This window comes from Lichenostomus cassidix, chromosome 3 (assembly GCF_008360975.1).
Source record: "Lichenostomus cassidix isolate B80296 chromosome 3, HeHo_3.0, whole genome shotgun sequence".
In the NCBI taxonomy this organism is placed as follows: Eukaryota; Metazoa; Chordata; class Aves; order Passeriformes; family Meliphagidae; genus Lichenostomus; species Lichenostomus cassidix.
This window is the reverse complement of record NC_139483.1, coordinates 26,061,605-26,080,604: the sequence shown is the minus strand read 5'-3', so window position 1 is coordinate 26,080,604 and position 19,000 is coordinate 26,061,605. Positions and strand designations below refer to the sequence as shown.

The window sequence follows — 19,000 nt, the reverse complement described above, 5'->3', positions numbered from 1 at the left end:
CTACCTCAGGCTCCTGCTCTGGATGGTCAGCCCCACTTTCACCATCTACACAAGGAATGTGGGGAAATGCATCTCACTTAATTAAAAGTAAATGCATTTATGTAACATGTAACACGTGCACGTAAATATATAACATACAGCAATTCTTCAAAAACAGAGGGGACTTTTTCATGTCTAAATTTAATTCAGGATTCAATGTTGAGATCTAAGGTTTGCATTTCGTTCATTTATTTTTGGCTTTGGTTTTTAATACTGTTGTAAACTATCTAAAGAAAGAAACCAATAAGTACCTTGACCATATTCATAGGCAAATCAAACATTGTAATTAGGAATGTGTGAAATTGAAAGATGCAAATCAAACTCATAAAATTACCCTTTTGCACATTTTGAGCACAAAAGTAACTGTGCACATTCTGTGACATTTGGTTAATAGCAAGTGTTTTCATCCAGAGGAAGACTAGAATAAGTAAAGCATTTTTGCTTGGCTTTTGTACTTTCTGCAGGTGGGGCTGCTATTTACATATTTTTTTTACTTTAAAATCGAAATACTTGATCATTATCCAGGAAAATATAAGTATATAAATTTATCTAATCATAATGTGTATTTCTCCCCCCCAAGAAGTTGTTTTCTCAAGTTTCTTCACTTAAAGTATTATTGATCACAAATTCTTTTACTACAAAATCCAGTGACCATCAGCAAGGAAGAACTGTGAAGGGTTCACACATAAAATATAGACAACATATATCAACTGAAATAATCTTTTCTGGCTATGGTATCTTTAAGAACACAGAAAATAATTAAAATAGGGCCTCAAACTCACTCATGGTTTATGTGGCTGAACAGGAACATTTTCCTGTGCATTACATCTGTTCCTGACACTTACCTTCACAGAAACAATGACAAAGAAATCTTTTCAGTGCCATTTTATGGTACTATTTCAGCCTCCAAATACTTCTGGAATCTCATTCTCAGAAAAGCCAACAAGTAGAATTGCCAAACCAAGTTTTCTCTGAACATTATACAAACTGTTACTTACAATCCGAGGTTTGAAAGGTGGCTTGATTTTCCTTTGTTCTAGAAGAACCCAGTCAATTTCCTTGAAAAATGGATGCTGCTTAATCGCATCTTCCCCGTTTTGTGATGCCACACAGCCAAGTCGCTTGTTGGGATTTTTTGTCATGAACTACAGGGTGGGGAGGGAGAGGAGGGAAAAGTTAAAATGTGAATGGCAACGCCTGGAAAACATTTGCAGCTCAATTACATGCTATAATTCTTTAATCCAAGATTTTAGCGACAGTCTATTTTCAGAAGCTTTATTCTTCTGACCCTCCAAATTTCAGAGGTTCCAGCCAAACTATAAGATTCAGAGACTCCAAAGTGTAAATTTACCGCAGAAAACTCTTTCAGTTTATTGTTGAGACCTTTTAATTTCACCTGATTTGGAGTGCTAAAGGAATATATTCTCTTTCAGCATTTCTAGTTCCAGCTTTAGCCAAAAATAGGAAAGGAAAGAAGGATGACCTAAAACCCTCCAGAGACAAAGAGTGATCAGTACCTGCAGAAAGCTTCCCCTGAGAATGTGAAGTTACGGCATGTCCCCCATGACATAACTTGCACATTCCCTTTCATTTATTTCATTTCACTGTTAGAGTCAGCAACTGGAACTAACTGGTCTCCTCTAGTGTGGTAATTTATAAACTTCTCAGTTTTTAACTACTACTATTCCCTTCAGGAAAAAGCTGTACAACTGGTGTAAGACATTGATATCAACTGATGGCAACTCATAACACTTTACCTGATTTTTCTCCGCTATTTTTTCCTTCTTTTATTAGCAATTGCTCTACTTATTTCCTAATTTGTGCGGAATCCTTGCAATTCAATTAGCAATGAATGCTGCTCTTGTACACACAAACACATTCACACTATAGAATTAGCTCAATAGCTTTGCTATAACTTCATATTCAGCCATTATATAACATTTTTTAATTTTTAAAAAGCGTAGAAAATAAACAAAATGTAATAACTGTTCAGTGCCTTTTCAAACTACGTATCACATTATACTATACTTCTGTAGAAAAAAAAAATCACTGTAATGCATGTCCTTGCTTTAGTGCTCCAGTTATTAGATAAATAGCTACTGAAGCCCTTAAGATAATTTTAGATAGCTTAGATCAACCATCCACAGAAGTATACCCTTGCTTTAATTTTAAAGGTAAAACACAGATTTGCAAGGCAATTCTGTCTGTGGTTTCTGACATACACGCGCCGTTCTGAAGATGCTCCTTTTCTTTGGTCTTGAGCTCAATTGCTCTGCAAGTGGACAAGTCATATCTAAAGTACAGGCAATATTTTCTATGGGCAGGAGAAACAAAGGTTTTGAAAGGATTACTGTGCTTTGGTGAGGTCTCTTGAAAAACCACAAAATGCATTCCTACATTCCTCTGCTTTATTTCATCTCCAAGACTGGAGAGAGCCAGGCCAGGAACCAGCAGCCACACGTATTGCAGAAACAGAACATTGAAACTACAGGATATGCTTTTTGTACCATATAATCCAGGTATCAAAGAAGTAAAATATGATCCTAGTATTTGCCATGTTTATCTGTGTTTTAAACTGGAGACAGGGAAAGCATCTGGACATGTAATTTTTTAAGAAGCCCAGAACATGAAAATGTGACTAGACACAGTCCAGTTTAGTGCTGTACTTCACAAACTTCATGGACCTTTGAAATGGATGATGAGGGAGAATGAAGATCCATTAAGCATGAATATTTAAACAAACAAAATTATCATATGCATATGTGATGAAATAATATCAAACTTCTAAAGCAGACATTTAATTCCATTAACTTAATCCCTTTCTGTTTCTGAAGCACAAGCTGACATTTATTCCCTGTTTATCAACAGCATCAACACTGATGCAACTGTCAGGACAGACACAGCTGGTAACTGTACTGTGCTGAAGAGATGTTGCAAAGGGAGCTGACAGCCATAGCCATACGGCTTTTTATTTTCCCATACTAAGACAGGAACCTCTTTTTCTGAAAGGAGAAGCCTTTCAGGATCAGAATTACTACTGACTTAAATGATAACAGAAGAAAATGTTGCTTGGGTCCTGAATCAAGGATCACTGGGCTCCCCAAATTTCACTTCTTGAAATAAATCACGCAGCTTAAAAACAGAGTTCTGCTTCTGAAGCCAAAGACTGTCATCCCAGTGCACAGGGAACACACACTGTAGAGACATCTCTCCATTGCTTAAGAAGCAGCAGAGAGCCAATTTCAATGAAGAATTGTTTTCCTTACCACACAGGAAAGAATTTAAATAGCAATTCCCGTCAATTCACAGAAACAGGACTAATAAGATGTGTGGATTTTCATGGAATAAGCAATGTGCTGCTTTGTAATACTGAGCTTTTGAATAATTTGTTCTTTCCAACAAATCATTAGTGTTTTGTTGGAAATAACAGAAAAACTGTTTCTTCAAAAAATAAGACAACATTGTTACTTAATACAAGAGAATGTCTTCTTATTAAACTGCCTTACATGCTGTTTGCAGGAGTGTAAGAACACACAGTTTCGAAAGAATAAAACTAATGTCTCAAAGCACAATGTGAGGAAATGAGGTGTTCCAAAGTTAATCCCTTGCTACCATTCAGCAGTAAAATACATAGACGCCTCTTTCTTTCCTCTGTTTTTCCTGTTCTTCATTTAACATAATATGGACAAGTGTCAGATGAAGAACACAACTTTCAAACGGGTTTCACACCATAGATGCATAGGCAGCAGGTCATTAAAAATAAGGAAATGTATTTTATTTATGGTATAAACTGCCACAGCTCCATTAAATTGTATCAATTTATGCTTAAAAGGCTATGACTACAGCAAGACACAAATCATCACTCCTACTATCAAAATGTAGATCCAGGAAAACAGTCTCATAAAAATGTATAGAAAAGTCAGCTTTAAAAGAAATTAGATGGATTAACACCCTTGCACTTACATTCAGAAAAATATATAGATTACACCTGCAGTACAGCTCTACGTCTGCATTTGTGTGTGGTTAATGAAGGTTGTGCATAACATTAAGAGAACATCTCGCTCCTTGCATCACCAATGAGATAACACAGTAAGGCTCTGATTGTTAAATCCATTTCATCCTTTCCTCTGTACAACAAATACCTTCTCCTAATAGTTACAGTGGCTCTTGTACTCTTGTACAGTGGCTCTCACACTTAACCCAGAGAGTTATCTGTTTCATTTTCCCTTCCACCAAAAGCTTTCAGAATAATAGAAAGCCCAATTAACATAGATTCACTCAAGAAGCCTCTGGATGGCAAATAAACAGATCTTAAAGACTTTGAAACCAAAACACTACAACAAATTTCCTGGACTACAATAAAATTCAGATGTAGTATGAAAACTGACAACAACCCTTCCTTTACAATATGCCAAAATAATTCCTGAATCCTGGATAATCAGCCTGAATTCCACAGCTCAAGTCCATGCATTTTATTGCTGAAGTAAAATAATCAAAGAGTGTGGAAACAGAAATGGATGCATGAAAGTATCATGTCAGCTAACAAAACATAGTCAGAGAGTTATTTTGGGGAGAAGGGAGAATATGTACTAATAAATTATTATCAGCAGTAATAAATCCTCCATGTTCTCACTACAGTGAATGCAGCAAAAGAGATACTTCAGCAAACATTTTTGAGAGGTCAACTTTGACTTCTGCTTTGAGTCATTGCTAGAGCATCTCTCCACTCAGCTAGAAGGGGCCTCAAGATATTTTCATTAAGAGGTCAAGATGAGAATTTCTGCACAGTGTGTTATCTGTCCACCAGTGTTAAAATCACAATTTGTTTAAGTTTTATATATAATTCCAAAATAACCCTGTATGAAGATCTCTGCAGGATTTTATACTATCAGCTGCCCTCATAATTGAAACTCTCCCTTATTCCAGATGCTGAAAGAAAAATATGTGGAAAGGTAGAAATTTTCCTGTTTCAAAGAAGATGGAAAAATGGAACAAACAAAAACCAAGTTGTTTTTTTTAATGCCAAAAATTCTCCTCAGGTTTTCAAACTATGGGGATTGGCATACTGCTTCTGTATTGTTTTGCTTTTTATTTTAGGATGACACTACAACAGAAAAAATAATTTATGTCAGTGTCATGGTAATGAATGACTTTATAAACTTGACTTTAGAAAGACAGTCTAAAAATCGCATTTGCCCAGTGGCACATATTGGCTGATTAAAAAAATTGTGGCATTTGGTGATACAAGTTTCTGTCAAGTCACTACTCATACTGAAAAATCCCAACCAGAGCAGGAACAATTACACTGAAGTAAGGCTGCTTATCTTGTGAACTATAAAATAGAACATGTAGCTGTAAATAAAGGGCTTTCAACCCATCTTGATGACACGGGAAGAAGGGCAAAGGGACAGGAAATTTTGTAAGTGGGTTAAGTAAAAAACATTGTTTCTTTAATTACGTAGTGCTTCTCCCACTCTAGTGACCATGCGGCATATAAGGTGTCAGAGTGATAGCACAGTTCTAGCTGGTTGGGTTTTCCCTGAAACATGAATCTGCAGTACACAGATTTATACAGTGTACAACTGCGTGGAACACAAACATTCTGTTCCTTTCCCACAAGTGGTGTAATTTATCCCAGGCCCCATTATCCTAACAGTGGCACTCTGAACTGTGCTTGAACTCCCAGTGGTGACTGCTCTCAACAACTTTCAGCAAATTCAATTTTAATCAAGACTAAAAACCCAACAAACCAACCCCACAAAAACCCATAAGGAGGAGGAAAGCAAGTAATGGAAGACTCACTGCTTTTAAAATGCTGACAGCTTCTTTACTGAGCCAGACTGGATACAATACATCATCGTGAAGGATGGATTCAAAGAGATCATCTTCATTGTCAGCTTCAAAGGGGGGCTGCCCAGCCATCATTTCATACATGAGAACACCCAGAGCCCACCAGTCCACGGATGGACCATATTCTAGCTCCTGGAGGATCTGGCATAGAGAAAGAGATTGGATTGAAGAGACAAGTGAGACAACTCTCTCGGTTGCACATTTGCTGTTTCAACATGACATACCCCTTCTATCCCCCAGTGCCCAAGTAGGACTGAATCCCACACTGCTTTCAGTAACAGCAGGGCAGGGTTTCTTACCCATGCAATTTGCCCTAACACAGCTAAGTGTCAATGAGATGCTGTTCTCAGAAGTACTGACGGAGTTTATCAGTCCCCTGAGTAAAAGACTATGCTTGTGAGCAAAAGAGCTGCATATCCTTCCAAGCTGTTTAAAGCAGCTCACACTATAGGGGAAAAAAGATCACATATACAAAACAGACTGGTGGAAAATGTGAAACATTTCCTTGTCTCTATCTTGAACAAAACAAACTGAACCAGCTTGTAATGCTGCACAGAGATCATCTGAGAGATTTATTTTTGTCCTTTAGGTAGGGCTGAAGGAAGCCAAAAGCATTTTTGTTCAAGTTCCTTTTACAGCATTAAACCACTGTATAATGCATGGCTGTGGGACTCACATTAATTGCACTTGCTTTCAGAAAAACTGGCTACAACTTCTGTGGCACAAGTTCAACCTTGTAGCAAATACCTTCAGTGGCAAGTTACATGTTAGCATGATGAAGTTTTATTGTAGCACTTGGTGTTACAGAACTACTGTTGTACAAGGAACAAATTCTTGTCTCCTTTTCACTTGAAAGAAGCTTGCAGTTTGGCTGCATTGGTTCAGCATGATGGGGAACCAGGAAAAGCAGAGTGGGTGCCTGTTTGAGGTGAAGCTGGCTGCCTTAAAGTGAGTTAGAATGGCAGCAAATCCCCCACCTCCTCACACAACACTTAACATTGCAGTCAGAAGTCCTGGGGTGAACTGCATGGGCTTAGTGGTCTCGTTGGGAATCAAGACCAATAGAAAACAAAATGCAGTCTTAACATAAAAACAGAAATGAGTTTAACATTTGGATACACAGGTCTGGATCCCAACTGCATTATTTGTTGAAATAAAACTGTATTTTATAGCCACTAAATACAGAAAATGAAATGCACACTTTTCAAGTGTTCTGGGCACTCTTTGTAATTCAGATATTGCTAAAGAAAAGGAAATTGAAACATATCACCACGGTCAAGAGAAATAGAAGCAGGAGATAAACTTCGGCAATTAAGATGACAAATCAGAAGCCTCAGTAAAAGTTCCTGGGTTCTTATTATTGCTTTATTTTCAGTAATAGTTTTCAAAGACTTTGTCAAAGGACTCAGTTTGTATACTGAATCAGAAAAAAATTCATACAAAGCAAAATCACCACACTAGTATTTATTTTCTTTTAATGCTGGAATACCTTTCAAACTCTGCAAAACACATATTTATACTATGATAGTTTCAAGATGATTCACACCTTATCAGTTGTGCTACCAAAGTTGGACAGTCATGAACAATAACACTATGGATTTATGATTTATTCTCTCTAAAGAATAATAAATACCATTTTTCTCCACTGCAAATTTATGTTTGATGAAAGACAAACCAACAACTTTTCCATTAAACCCGCACACTGAATCTTCAAGTGGAAAGATGCACAGGTTACTAACTCAACTAAGCAGATGAAGTCTGCCTAACAGAATAACTGTTCAATATTGGTTCATTTTAGGCACTTTGAAATGCACCTCATAATATTAAAATCTAGGATATGTAAAAGCCACACTGCTGTCAGGTTTTTTTTTTTATCCAATGGGGGCCTTGAAAAGTTGCCAACTAATATAGAGCATCCATATCTAGTTTCTATCTTCCTGTGCAAGTCTGTAAAGTAGCACAAGCAAAATGTATTTCACTCACAGATATTTTAAAGACAGGAAAAAAAAATTATATTCCCACAAAGACTGTAGACAAAATAACACCAAACATTCCTCTGTATGGACATGTCCTTCTAAATCTCACTAAAAAATAAAAACATTTTTATAACTATTAAAGACTACTAAGATAGCAATACTCAGTTGCATGTAGTACCTTTAGGGTTGCTAAAAATCATCATGATGGTGCTGAGTCAGAAATGAGCAAATGGAGAAGAACACTTTTAATTTTAGGAAACAAATAATAGAAAAACCATGCCTTGCCACTCTTATAATCAAGGAACAATTCTTGTGAGCAGTGAACTAATTTTTGTAAGATTACCTAAGCACAACTGCAGCAGAGTCCAGTCTGCATCTTAATTTCCACTTTCACCTACATGTAAAGAATGTCTAAAATTGCACATGTAACAGTGTGATAAATGATAATATCTGTGCTCTTAGTGCAGAGCAAAAAATACCTCTGGAGCTATATAGTCAGGTGTGCCACAAAACGTCGTGGTGGTCACTCCATTCAGAATCCCTTCTTTGCACATCCCAAAGTCAGCCAGTTTACAGTGGCCTTCTGCATCCAGAAGAATATTGTCCAGTTTCAGGTCCCTGAAATATAAAGGGCACAGATCAAATCAATTCAAATTTTGATCATATACTCTTGGATTTCATAACAAATTAGAGAATTTCACAAATAAATGGTTTCACAAACTCTGCTGAGAAACTGTCCTTCACACGTGTGCATGAAAAGTTGGTAGCAGTCACTAAATAGACCTAGTTAAAGGCAATAAAATAAATAAGCAGGAAATTACAAGCATTTTGCAAGACCAGGCTTTTACTCTCTTTAGCTGCATGAAAGCACAGCTTTCATGTATTCAAGACAGCATCAGAAACATTTGGGAAAGATCTCATTTTCTTGTTTGCTACAAATCTAGCACTCTGACAATGTGAAATAGGTCAGTGAAGTTGTTCTCTCTTTTTTGCATTAGCACTAAGCAAGGAGTACCAACTTATCCATACTCTATCATATGGGTTCAGTTAATAGGTACTTTTGAACTTGGAATATTTTGAATTTGATTCTTAATGTATACTATCAATTCAAAGTTCAGATTGCAATGAGAGGGATGAAAAACAGCATTGCCATCTTTGGGAGCACTATTTTCTGCAGCTTAAACCTGCTCAAGAATAACTTCATAGGAATACTTTGCATTCATTGTTAAACAACATGTCTAAGCATCTATTTCTGATCACTTGTTGTACAAATGTCTTTGTGTCAAAACCACATAATTGTCTGCTTATTAAATTGGGTCAGGTCAAAAAAAGGTTGAGAAAAGGATATCCACCTTTCCTGTCTTGCCCTCTGCATATTTTCTAAATATACCATTGATGGTTATTGTATGTTCCAACACAATAGGTGCTAGGTACCATATAACTTACCTGCCACTTGCCTTAGACTTAATTACAAAAGGATCTGGAAAGTCAGTGCATAAAAGACCTCTCATATGCATGAATCCCCCTCTCCCCAATTAAAAACTTCATAATGTAGAAATAGTAACACAAACATACTGTAGAGCTGCAGTGAATCAGACACTTGGAAGCACTGGAGGACTTACTGTGCATAGAGAGATAAGTTGTGCTGTGTACATGTTACAAAGTGATTTGTGCATGTAAAAGAAGTCTGATGTGGCACAACAAAGTCATATTTACCTCAGTAACAGTAAAACCACTGTCTCCTACATGAACTAGCTTTATCAGATATGGTTTATGTAGCTGAAGTATACACTGGCTGTAGAAATGTTTGTTGCAAGCAATATACCCACATCTCACTTTGCTATTTCTGGATCAGCTATACTGCTCTTGCAGGTTCTCAGTGGTCACCCATGTGAGGCCCCTTGGAGCAGACTACATATATGATCATTCCTTAAGGTCATTCATTTCAGGAGATCCTAAACAATCCAGCTGGCTGCAACATAACTCCATACATATATCCATTTAACCCCTCAAGGAACCACCTCTTCCTACCTCTGGAAAGTGATTTGCAAGAACTGTCCAACATAATGCCAGGGCAAACAGATATCAACAGGTCTGTCCCCCCACCAAGAAGTCAAATAAACAAAATAAAGCTCCCCGTTTCAAAAATCATGTGCCTTCCCCAAACAGCTCCTTCAGTGAATTACAAGTGTTACAATCAGAAGACCTGCATTGAAACAGGACTAGAGCAACATCAAATAGAACAGGACCAAGTACAACATGGTAAGGCTCTTGTCGATGGAAGAAAGAAACAAGCTCGTAGCTGGAGCTTTTAACCTTCCAAGTGCAGTGTTATTTTGGGTGTTCCTTAACTAAGGAAGAATACAAACCATATTTCAAAAAGTCAAGATGTTCAGATAAATCAAAGTATAATTATATTTGATGTAATCTTGGAACCACTTTCAGCCACCATCACAAGAGACTGTTAGAAAGGAGGTCATAATACATATAATTATGAAGAAATTCAAGAGGCTGCTTAGAAAAATGGATCCACCTTTATTTGGAGTATTAAGTGTTTCTGAGAAGACTCTTAAATGATATCTTAACTCTGACTGTAGGACTTCCCCGTGCAGGCAGGTGACATACCGGAGCTGTTAGGACCCAAAATCATTTAAGCTTCATTTAATGCCGCCCATAGGGTAGCCATAGACTTGAATGGAGATATAGTCAATAATCCAGGAAACTCCTAAGTTAAGAGAAACCTCAGCAGAAATAAAGTACTAACCATAAGGCACCACATAATGGATAAGGACAAGATACTCACCGTTCTCTTTATTTCCTTAAGGTTTTGTATAAGACACAGATATTAGCAACAAAAATTTAACTTGACAGTGGAAAAACAGAATAAACAAACTGAGCCAAGAGAAAACCAGGAAGAGTCTAATTATTAAATTCTGACTACCTGGGAAGACTGACAATGAAATTTTAAGCCTATCTGTAGAGGCACAAGTCAATTTAGCTTTTTTACTATTTGCCAAACTATAATCTTACTTGACAGAAGAAAAACATCTGGGACCCCTTCATCAAGCCATAACAGTGCAGCAAAGCCTATAAGCCTCTTCAAAACTCTATTGAAGGCACTGAGGACATCAGCTTAATTACTCACGCAATAATGAAATGTAATACCAGTAGGTTTGTGTTATCACAAAGTGCACCAGAGTTTCAAAAGAAATTTGGAAGAGGCTAAAACAACAGCAGAATGACTCCCATCAAAGTACATATGGGAGGTTAAAAGGTAAGCTGGGAGTCTGCCAAAGTGGCAAATTCATAGCTAGCCCACAAGATTATCTTAGTCCATAGAAGTGCTTGCACTGAAAATCATTGTCAATTTACAGTTGCCAGATTAAAAAAAAAAACACAAAAAAACTCCCAAAACCAAGAAACCTCACCAAATCCCTCTAATTCTGCAACTTTGGAAAAAGAAATCTTAGCTAACAAAATAAATATGAGAGTAGGAATAGATAATGTGCAACTTAACACCTCATAAGAAAAGAATCCCCAACAACCAAGATATACAGAGAAAAGGAAACAAGTGAAAAAGTAACAGAAAAAGAGTTGTCAGGGAAGCTTGTATTTCCAGAGCTGCAGCCTCACCTAAAAAAATTAAAACTTTAGCATTTAGACCCGTATTTCCCCAGAACTGTTCTAAGAATCAGCCAGCTCTCCCACTCCTCCAAAAGTAAAGCACACAGCCATATCTGGAATGTAAAATAATAGTCTGTACAGATTGTTCCATTCTGATCCATTCTATCTTTTTTTTGTTTCCTGGACTTAGTACCAGTTGTCTATCTCTGAATCAGAGCATACTAAATAATGCAGTGTCAGATAGCTCAATGACAAACATCTATTAAATTTTGACAAAGGTCTATTAAATTCTTCTTTTTCTCATTTTGCTTCCCTTTGTAGCAACTGAGAAAGTTATCTCTGTCTGACAAAATGAGTTCCTACAACCTGAGTAATTAATTACATGTAACTGCAAAAAATCTAACCACCAAAGCCAGAAGAATGGTCAGATTGCTTGAATGCAGCAATGCTACATTAAACTGTTTCTCTCTCTCTTTTTTTTTTTTCCACAATGCTTTGTAGAGTCCCTTCAGTTGACTTGAGCATTCATTGCATGGTTGTTTTCTGGGCTTTTTTTGTTGGTTTTTTTGTTGTTGTTGTTGGGTTTTTTTTTCTTTGTTTTTGTTGGGGTTTTTTTTGTATTTTTTTTGTTCCCAGAAAGGTTTAAACAGAAATTTAAGCCTTGGTCTCTATTTCTGCATACCTGCCAGCATTACAATCACCTCCAAAGCTGGAATGACTGGCAGGCAGGATCTCAAGAAAGAATCAGGATTATTAGTTAGGTTTGTGCAAGTTGGAACAGAAAAGCAGGCTGACTACAGGTAACCTGTGAGAAAACTTCCGTAACACTCATTCCTTCCACCACACACAAATGCCATGGGACACTGAGTGCCTTGGCTTCCTCCAAAGGCTCAGTGGATGAGTATTTCACAGGACTGAGCTCTTAAAGTCTGAATCCCAGCAGTAGCCAGAGAGATAAGCATATTGTGTGTGTGGCATTGTGTGGCACAAGTGTCATTTAGATAACACACAATTTTCTTGTTGAAAGTAAGGCAGTTAAACAATCAAGATGGGTTTCAACCAGTAAAATCAGAAAGTCAGCCAATTACTAACAGTAGCCTTTCAACATGGTAAACAGCAGTGACTAAATAAATACATATTTGAAGAACAAGATCAAGCAGCTGAGAAATATGATCACAAGCTGGCAAACAAGCACTTTACAGTGGCCACTTTATTACTTCTACTCTGACTGTTGATTGAGCAACATTTCACAGAATGAAGCATAATAATTATTATCTACAAAAAACAACATTGGAAACAAGAATATTTCCCTATAGGGGGAAAGTTAGATGAAGGATTGTACCTTACTAAATATCTGTAGAATATCAGCATTAAGAAAGAGCTAAAAGCAATACAACTGTAAAGTACAGAACTACTGAACAACCACTTTTTTGGTGACTTTCAACTGCAATAAGTGCTCTCAATAGTGTATTTGAAATCACTGCCATTGTTCCCCTGCATGGGAAAATCACATCCTCTCTGCAGGCTTTAAATAGACAAGCTGTTCACACAAGAAACTACAGAAGGTAAAAGGGAAACTTCCTCCAAAACCATGGAAAACCATCAGAAATATTCTCTAGTTATTAGTGTTCTCGAAATTCATAACTGAAGGCAATATGCTCATTATATCAATTAGAAATTTCAACAAGATGAATTCTTTGTCTGTTTAATTAAGATAAGCCTTCTACATTCCTAGAATTACTTTCTCACTTATTCAGTGGTATTCAAATTGCTTTTGAGACAAAGATGCTCACCTACATCAGGTCTCTCAGATACCCAGCACAAATTTAATCTTTGTTGTACTCAAAATACTGATTATTATTGTATTAGGTTGCAATTCTAAGCAAGATGAAATTATTTATGGAACTAGTCAGAAAGCAAAAAGAAAAGTAAACTATTTTAAAGTTTAGATGTTAACTTCTTTAGTGATTAGATCTCACCACCTTAATCTCAGTTTCAATACATAAACAGAACAGGACAGATATAGGAGAGGACTGTACTTCAAGAGTGGATTCTTTTGCTGCTCTAATTATTTTAGTCACAACCCATCAGCAAGGCTGTTTTTCCCCCCTGCAACAGGTCAGAGATAAATGGGAAAATTCAAACCACACCTACTAAGAAAACACAAACTAATAATAATAATTTTTTCCCATTTGAAAACCTCTATGGGAAAGAAGAAGCCCATACTGTCTGAGGTTACTGAGCAGAAACAGGCAATAATTGCAGTGTTGTTGGGTATCAGGTTCCACCAGTGACCTCCCTTATCTATTGAGTAAAAAATAGGACACACACTGGACTGTTCATGCTTGTGAGTGAATTTATGACAGTAGAGCAGTTTGTGTTAGCAGGGAGGAAGTAGGGGGATACCTGAGTGAGGCTAACAGTGAGAAAGAGATGGTTCTGCTGCTTTTGTTGTTGTAGGATATCTCAGTTTTGCCTGTGATTGTCTGAGTCTTGGAATTTCTCTGCTTTGTTTTTATGTTAATCCATAAAGTAATTGCTGTATTTATGATATACATTTTTTGTCACTGTTACATTACTTGATATCATCAAAGAATAAAGGGAATATATAACACAAACAATGGAGCTGTACTCAGTAATACACAGAAAAATCTGCTGTGCAGATTTGAAAACTGCTACTTTCCAGTGTCAGGTTTGGAATAAAGTGACTCCACCTTATTCTGATGTGTGTCAGTGGATATAATTGCTAATGGCAGATAATTACTATGACATACTTGGTTTCAAATAAAGCCAGAGATACTATAATTCATTTTCACTGAAGAAAACAGTGATAGTTCAGATAGCAGGCTAGACATAAATGGGAAATGTTGCCTTTTAATGTGACCATAATGACAGTCTCTTGTCAGGCATGTTTACTTTAAAAAACACACTTCTACTTTCCTTATATAACACACCATCCACCATCCTGCCATTTGCACAAATGATTTGTGGACTAAGGGGTGGCAGAGATGGGAGGAGGGATGTAGCAAAAGGCAGTTTGCTGTCTACCCAACAAAGACATCAGAGGGAGATAAACATATGATCACTGTATGGCTCTGTAAGCCCTTGTTGTTACAAGGCAAAGCAAGGCCTGCAGATGTATAACATCACCTCTCCAGCAGTGCCTACCATTGAGGAACCTTTCAGGTCAGCAAGGACCCAAAATGGAAAAGAAGGCCCTATGTATTCCATGGCCCTGTTTACTGATGCCTTAATGACATATTGAACAAAGGCCTAATATTCATTTCCAGCAGCTTAAGAAAACCAATGACTTTTACAATGGCAGAAAAACATTTTCTTTAAAATAATTTCTTTATATGGCTTTCTACTGGCTTTGACCATAACTTTATTACAATTGTCGGTAGCAGCTTAGGACATTACTGTGCCTGATCTGCTTATCTTATTATGCTGGGTTTCCTTTAAATAATGTGCAGGCAAATAAATATACCGTACTTAACAGCTTTCCTTTGTATGACTTTTCCTTTCTTATTATTTTCACATTTTTATTTGTGAACCTACGTGAAATATGTACAAGTTCAAATATGCATTATATAAAACATTCTCTGAAATTGGCCAAGCACAGAAGGGAGCGGTCTCTACTTCTCTTTCAAGAGAAGGTTGCTTTATGTATTCACATCATGTTACTTTATAAACCTCATCCTTCGTGACTCCCACACCTGGGAATGCAACAATTTTTCCATGGGTTTGAGATAGGAATGCGATATAGCACTACAATGCTGCCTCTTGACTTAGCCTACTGCCAAAGACTTGATTTAGACAAGGTTTCTGTAGGATGCCAGTGGCAACTCTCCCTTCCCATGGCCCACAGGCCTGGATTTTTTGTACCAAATAAGAACTGTCACAAATGGACCTGGCTTCATATTAGGTCTATTGTATAGGACAAACAATCTGCCTCAGAAACTTGCAGCTAAACTAGATAGAAAATTATTTTCTCACTTTGTAAGGCTTCTTGAGGTTTTACAACCATTTATGTTTCACTCTCGGTGAAAACACAAGCTGTTCAGAGCTTTTTGTGAAAGCAGGGTAAACAGTGCCCAGTCTGGTGCTCCAGCCAGGGACGGGCTCTGCATGGGGCTGAGCTCCCTGCAGGTCCTGCTCCCCCACAACCCCGCTGAGTGTCCTGATACTAAGGCTACCAGCAGTTCCCTCAGGGATTTTCTTCCTTCTTTTTCACTCTCTCTACGCTGGTTAAAACCATAGTTTTCTTAATTTTCCTTGAAAACTTTAGCTGAAAATTCTTAACTGGCTCTGCATATTCAGGGTGGGAATGATGGGGTGAAATCTATATTACTGCTATGATATTTACTGTTTCAGCCTCTGCTATGAAGCCCATGTGTTAAGTCATTGCTAAATATGTAATGTGATAAACCTTGTCCTCACTAACACCTTGGTGATCTCACTGAAAAAAACAGAGGTCCCCACGCTTAGCCAAGGACTGACTCAAACTGCGGTATTCTACTCTGTGAGGTTCAATGCTTCATGTTCTTATTTTTGTATCTCAAATAACATAAAAATAAGACTGTGTATTGTAACAATAGGTTAGGTGGAGTGCAAACTAAAAGTGCCTACTATGTATGTCTATAATCCTTTTAAAGAAAACAATACTTAATCATTATTTGCTATAAAACCACTTGATGAAAGACAGTGAAAGGATGCTGTGAAGCTAGGAAAGCTTGTCAGATCAAGTTCTGAAAACTCAATTCTGAAAAAATGTTACCAGAACCTTAGAAAGCAAATTCATCAGTAGACACCCTAATGAAGTTTGGATCTGCTCAAAAGTTTTTCTTTGGAAACCGAAAGCAATGTTGCTTTTCGCTTTTTTTTTCTTTTCTCAGTGACCTTAGTAGGTAGGATGACAAAATCATTATCATTTGAACAGCAATGGAATACAAATCATGCAAGCAGAAAGAAAAGAGGCATACACTTTCTGTGTCTAACCAAAAAGACTGAAATTCTTTCTTCTCCTTCCAACTTTTGAGTGAAGCTCTCTTGCACAGAATAGAAAAACATAGAGCCAAGAAATGCATGCCTATCTAGGTAGCATTGTGCATTTCAGAAGCAGTTCTCATTTAGCTATTTCAGCAATGAGTCTTTATGACTTAACCCACAAAAAGGATCTTTTATCTTATACAGTTATCAGAAAAGACAGAATTAAAAGGTATATTGTAATCAACCCAAATTCAATAAATTTTCAAAATTTTCCTTAAACATGAATGTAACTATAACTCTGAAACATTTTGGTCTGGTTTTAATTTTCTATCCTGTATTTTCCAGGATAATGACCAGATTTATGCCACCAGTCTTTGGAGGTTAATTGAGGTACCATGGTTTGCCCCAGGCTCTCTCCATGGCCATCTCCACAGATATGTTTAAGCAGATGATACACACAACATGTGGGCTGCACAGCTCCCTAAAGCAGTCTATCCTTCTCCACTGACTGTAAATGTACTCCAGGAGAAGCAGGTTCTGACTTGAGAGCTTCAGTTGTGTTCCTAGAATTAGGTGAGACGAATCTGAGTCTTTGTGGACATTCAGTATAAGCTGCTTCCTGGCTTCCTTTATTCCAGATAGAAATTTCATTCAAGTTAGTTGTAGAACTTCCATTTTTGTAGGTGAAAGTCAGAAGGGCAGATTTCCAAAAAAGACCTGCATTTGTCTTCTTAGTCATGACGGAATTGCCACACACACAATTTGCTAGGCTTTTAAGTTATGGCCTCTAATAATTCTTAATTCTTTTTCATTTAGGTCACATGGAACTCTCCTGTGCAAAAACTCCCACATGCATATCCATCAAAAGGCCAGACATCTAATTGCTCTGCTTTGACACACCAAATAAAGGGCTCCAAAGCATTATTATTCTACATTGTTTCAGGCACACAGAGAGAATATTCTGAAAAGAAACCCCAACAAACCAGAAGAAAAGCTGCTACTGTAATCAGGCACGATTGAAGGCATTTCCTGTATTTTGCTATCAAGCCTAGTTGTTTTTTCCATTACATACCAAGTGAACTTTAGTAAGGTCAAGACACCAGAGAAAAACAGGATCAGAATATCTTTAATCAACTAAACTTGAGTATTTTAGTCTCTCTCTTTTGCTTGTTTGGCTCTGGATCTTATCCGACATCTCCAAATTTTTTCCTTAAATCACAGATACATAAACCAGCTCAGTTTGAATTTATGATTTAGACTGTTGTTTTCAATGGCATTTAACTTGTTAGCCTTACACTTCCCCTAGCCTAAAGGTCAATCAACCTCACACTGCGTAACAAGACCATTATTATTTTAATATGATGTGAGTACAACAGGGGAGATGGGTTTTCATTCCCAATCACAATACTGAGGAAAAAACTTCCTTTGCTGGAAGCCTATCATTTCTACCACGGCGACTATAGAGATCAAATGTAAATTCTGAATTTACTATTAAATGAAAGTCAAAGCTGTGATAGCATAGGTGAATTTGATCTAATGTTGTATAATGTTGTTCTGCTGTCATACCAAATGCAGATTATTTTAAGGTATATAGCCCTCTGTCCTGTGCTCTGACCCTATTATTTTTGGAGAGAAATAATCTTTACCTTCCATGAATGCCAGATTACATGTTCCTTGTTACTGTAATACAACTATCAACAACTGCCTTGGAAATGACCAGAACCAAGCATATCATTGATTGATTGAAGAAGGGAAAACCAGGCCATGCTAAACCCAGCAATTCCACAGAGAAAGCTTCTGATGCTTCCAGCCACAAGAACTAGTAAGGAAAGAGACTTCAATATAGATGGTAGGTTGCAACAAGAGCCTAGACCTTTCTCCTGGAGAAAAGGTGACCTGTCAAAGATGAGCACAGGCTGATGATCTGTTGCATCAGGAGTGCCAGAAAACAATTAAAACGCTTTGCAGCATTAGAGGTGATGAGATGGCAGATAGGTAGGTGGTTTCTGTGGTGGACACCACAGAAAATGAGGCACTTGGGACCCTGGTGACACCTAAAAGCAGGACTCTGCTTCATTCCCCACCCCCCAGCATTTTCATCAAAAACACAAATGAAGCTTTGACAGCTGCAGACACCCACAAGGAGCAAGGTCTGCAAGGAGAAACTCTACCAGCAGCACATGGGATAGTGGATACTGTGAAAATAAAGACAAGTACTCACAGAGGCTCACTCTTTGTTAAGGGGCACTGGGGAACCCATCTGCCAGCCTGCCAGCAGTCACTGGAGGCATGCTGCCTTCCAGGAGCTAAGGTACGGGATGTTGCCAAGAGCGTGCCACAGCTGGTCAGGAATACACAATACACTGCTCCTTTTTCATGTGGGCAGAAATGACACCACAGGCTGGAACCTGGGCCACAGTTAGGGAAGACTACAGAATCCTGAGAGGGCAAGCAAAAAGTATTGGTGTACAAGTTATCTTTTCTTCTCCTTTACCACTCAGAGAAAAAGATATAGCCAAAAA

General features: G+C 37.6%; 1 protein-coding gene across 2 annotated transcripts in view; it reads right to left on the bottom strand.

Moving 5' to 3' along the window:
• Positions 1 to 19,000, bottom strand: part of PRKCE (protein kinase C epsilon) — a 285,443-nt gene that overhangs the window by 20,225 nt on the left and 246,218 nt on the right. For both annotated transcript variants that reach the window (XM_085055006.1, XM_085055005.1), the window contains exons 12-14: positions 8,345 to 8,483; positions 5,842 to 6,030; positions 1,038 to 1,184 (exon numbers count right to left, since the gene is read on the bottom strand). In XM_085055006.1, the coding sequence (XP_084911132.1) occupies positions 1,038 to 1,184; positions 5,842 to 6,030; positions 8,345 to 8,483 (475 nt within the window). The remainder of the gene's footprint in view (positions 1 to 1,037; positions 1,185 to 5,841; positions 6,031 to 8,344; positions 8,484 to 19,000) is intronic.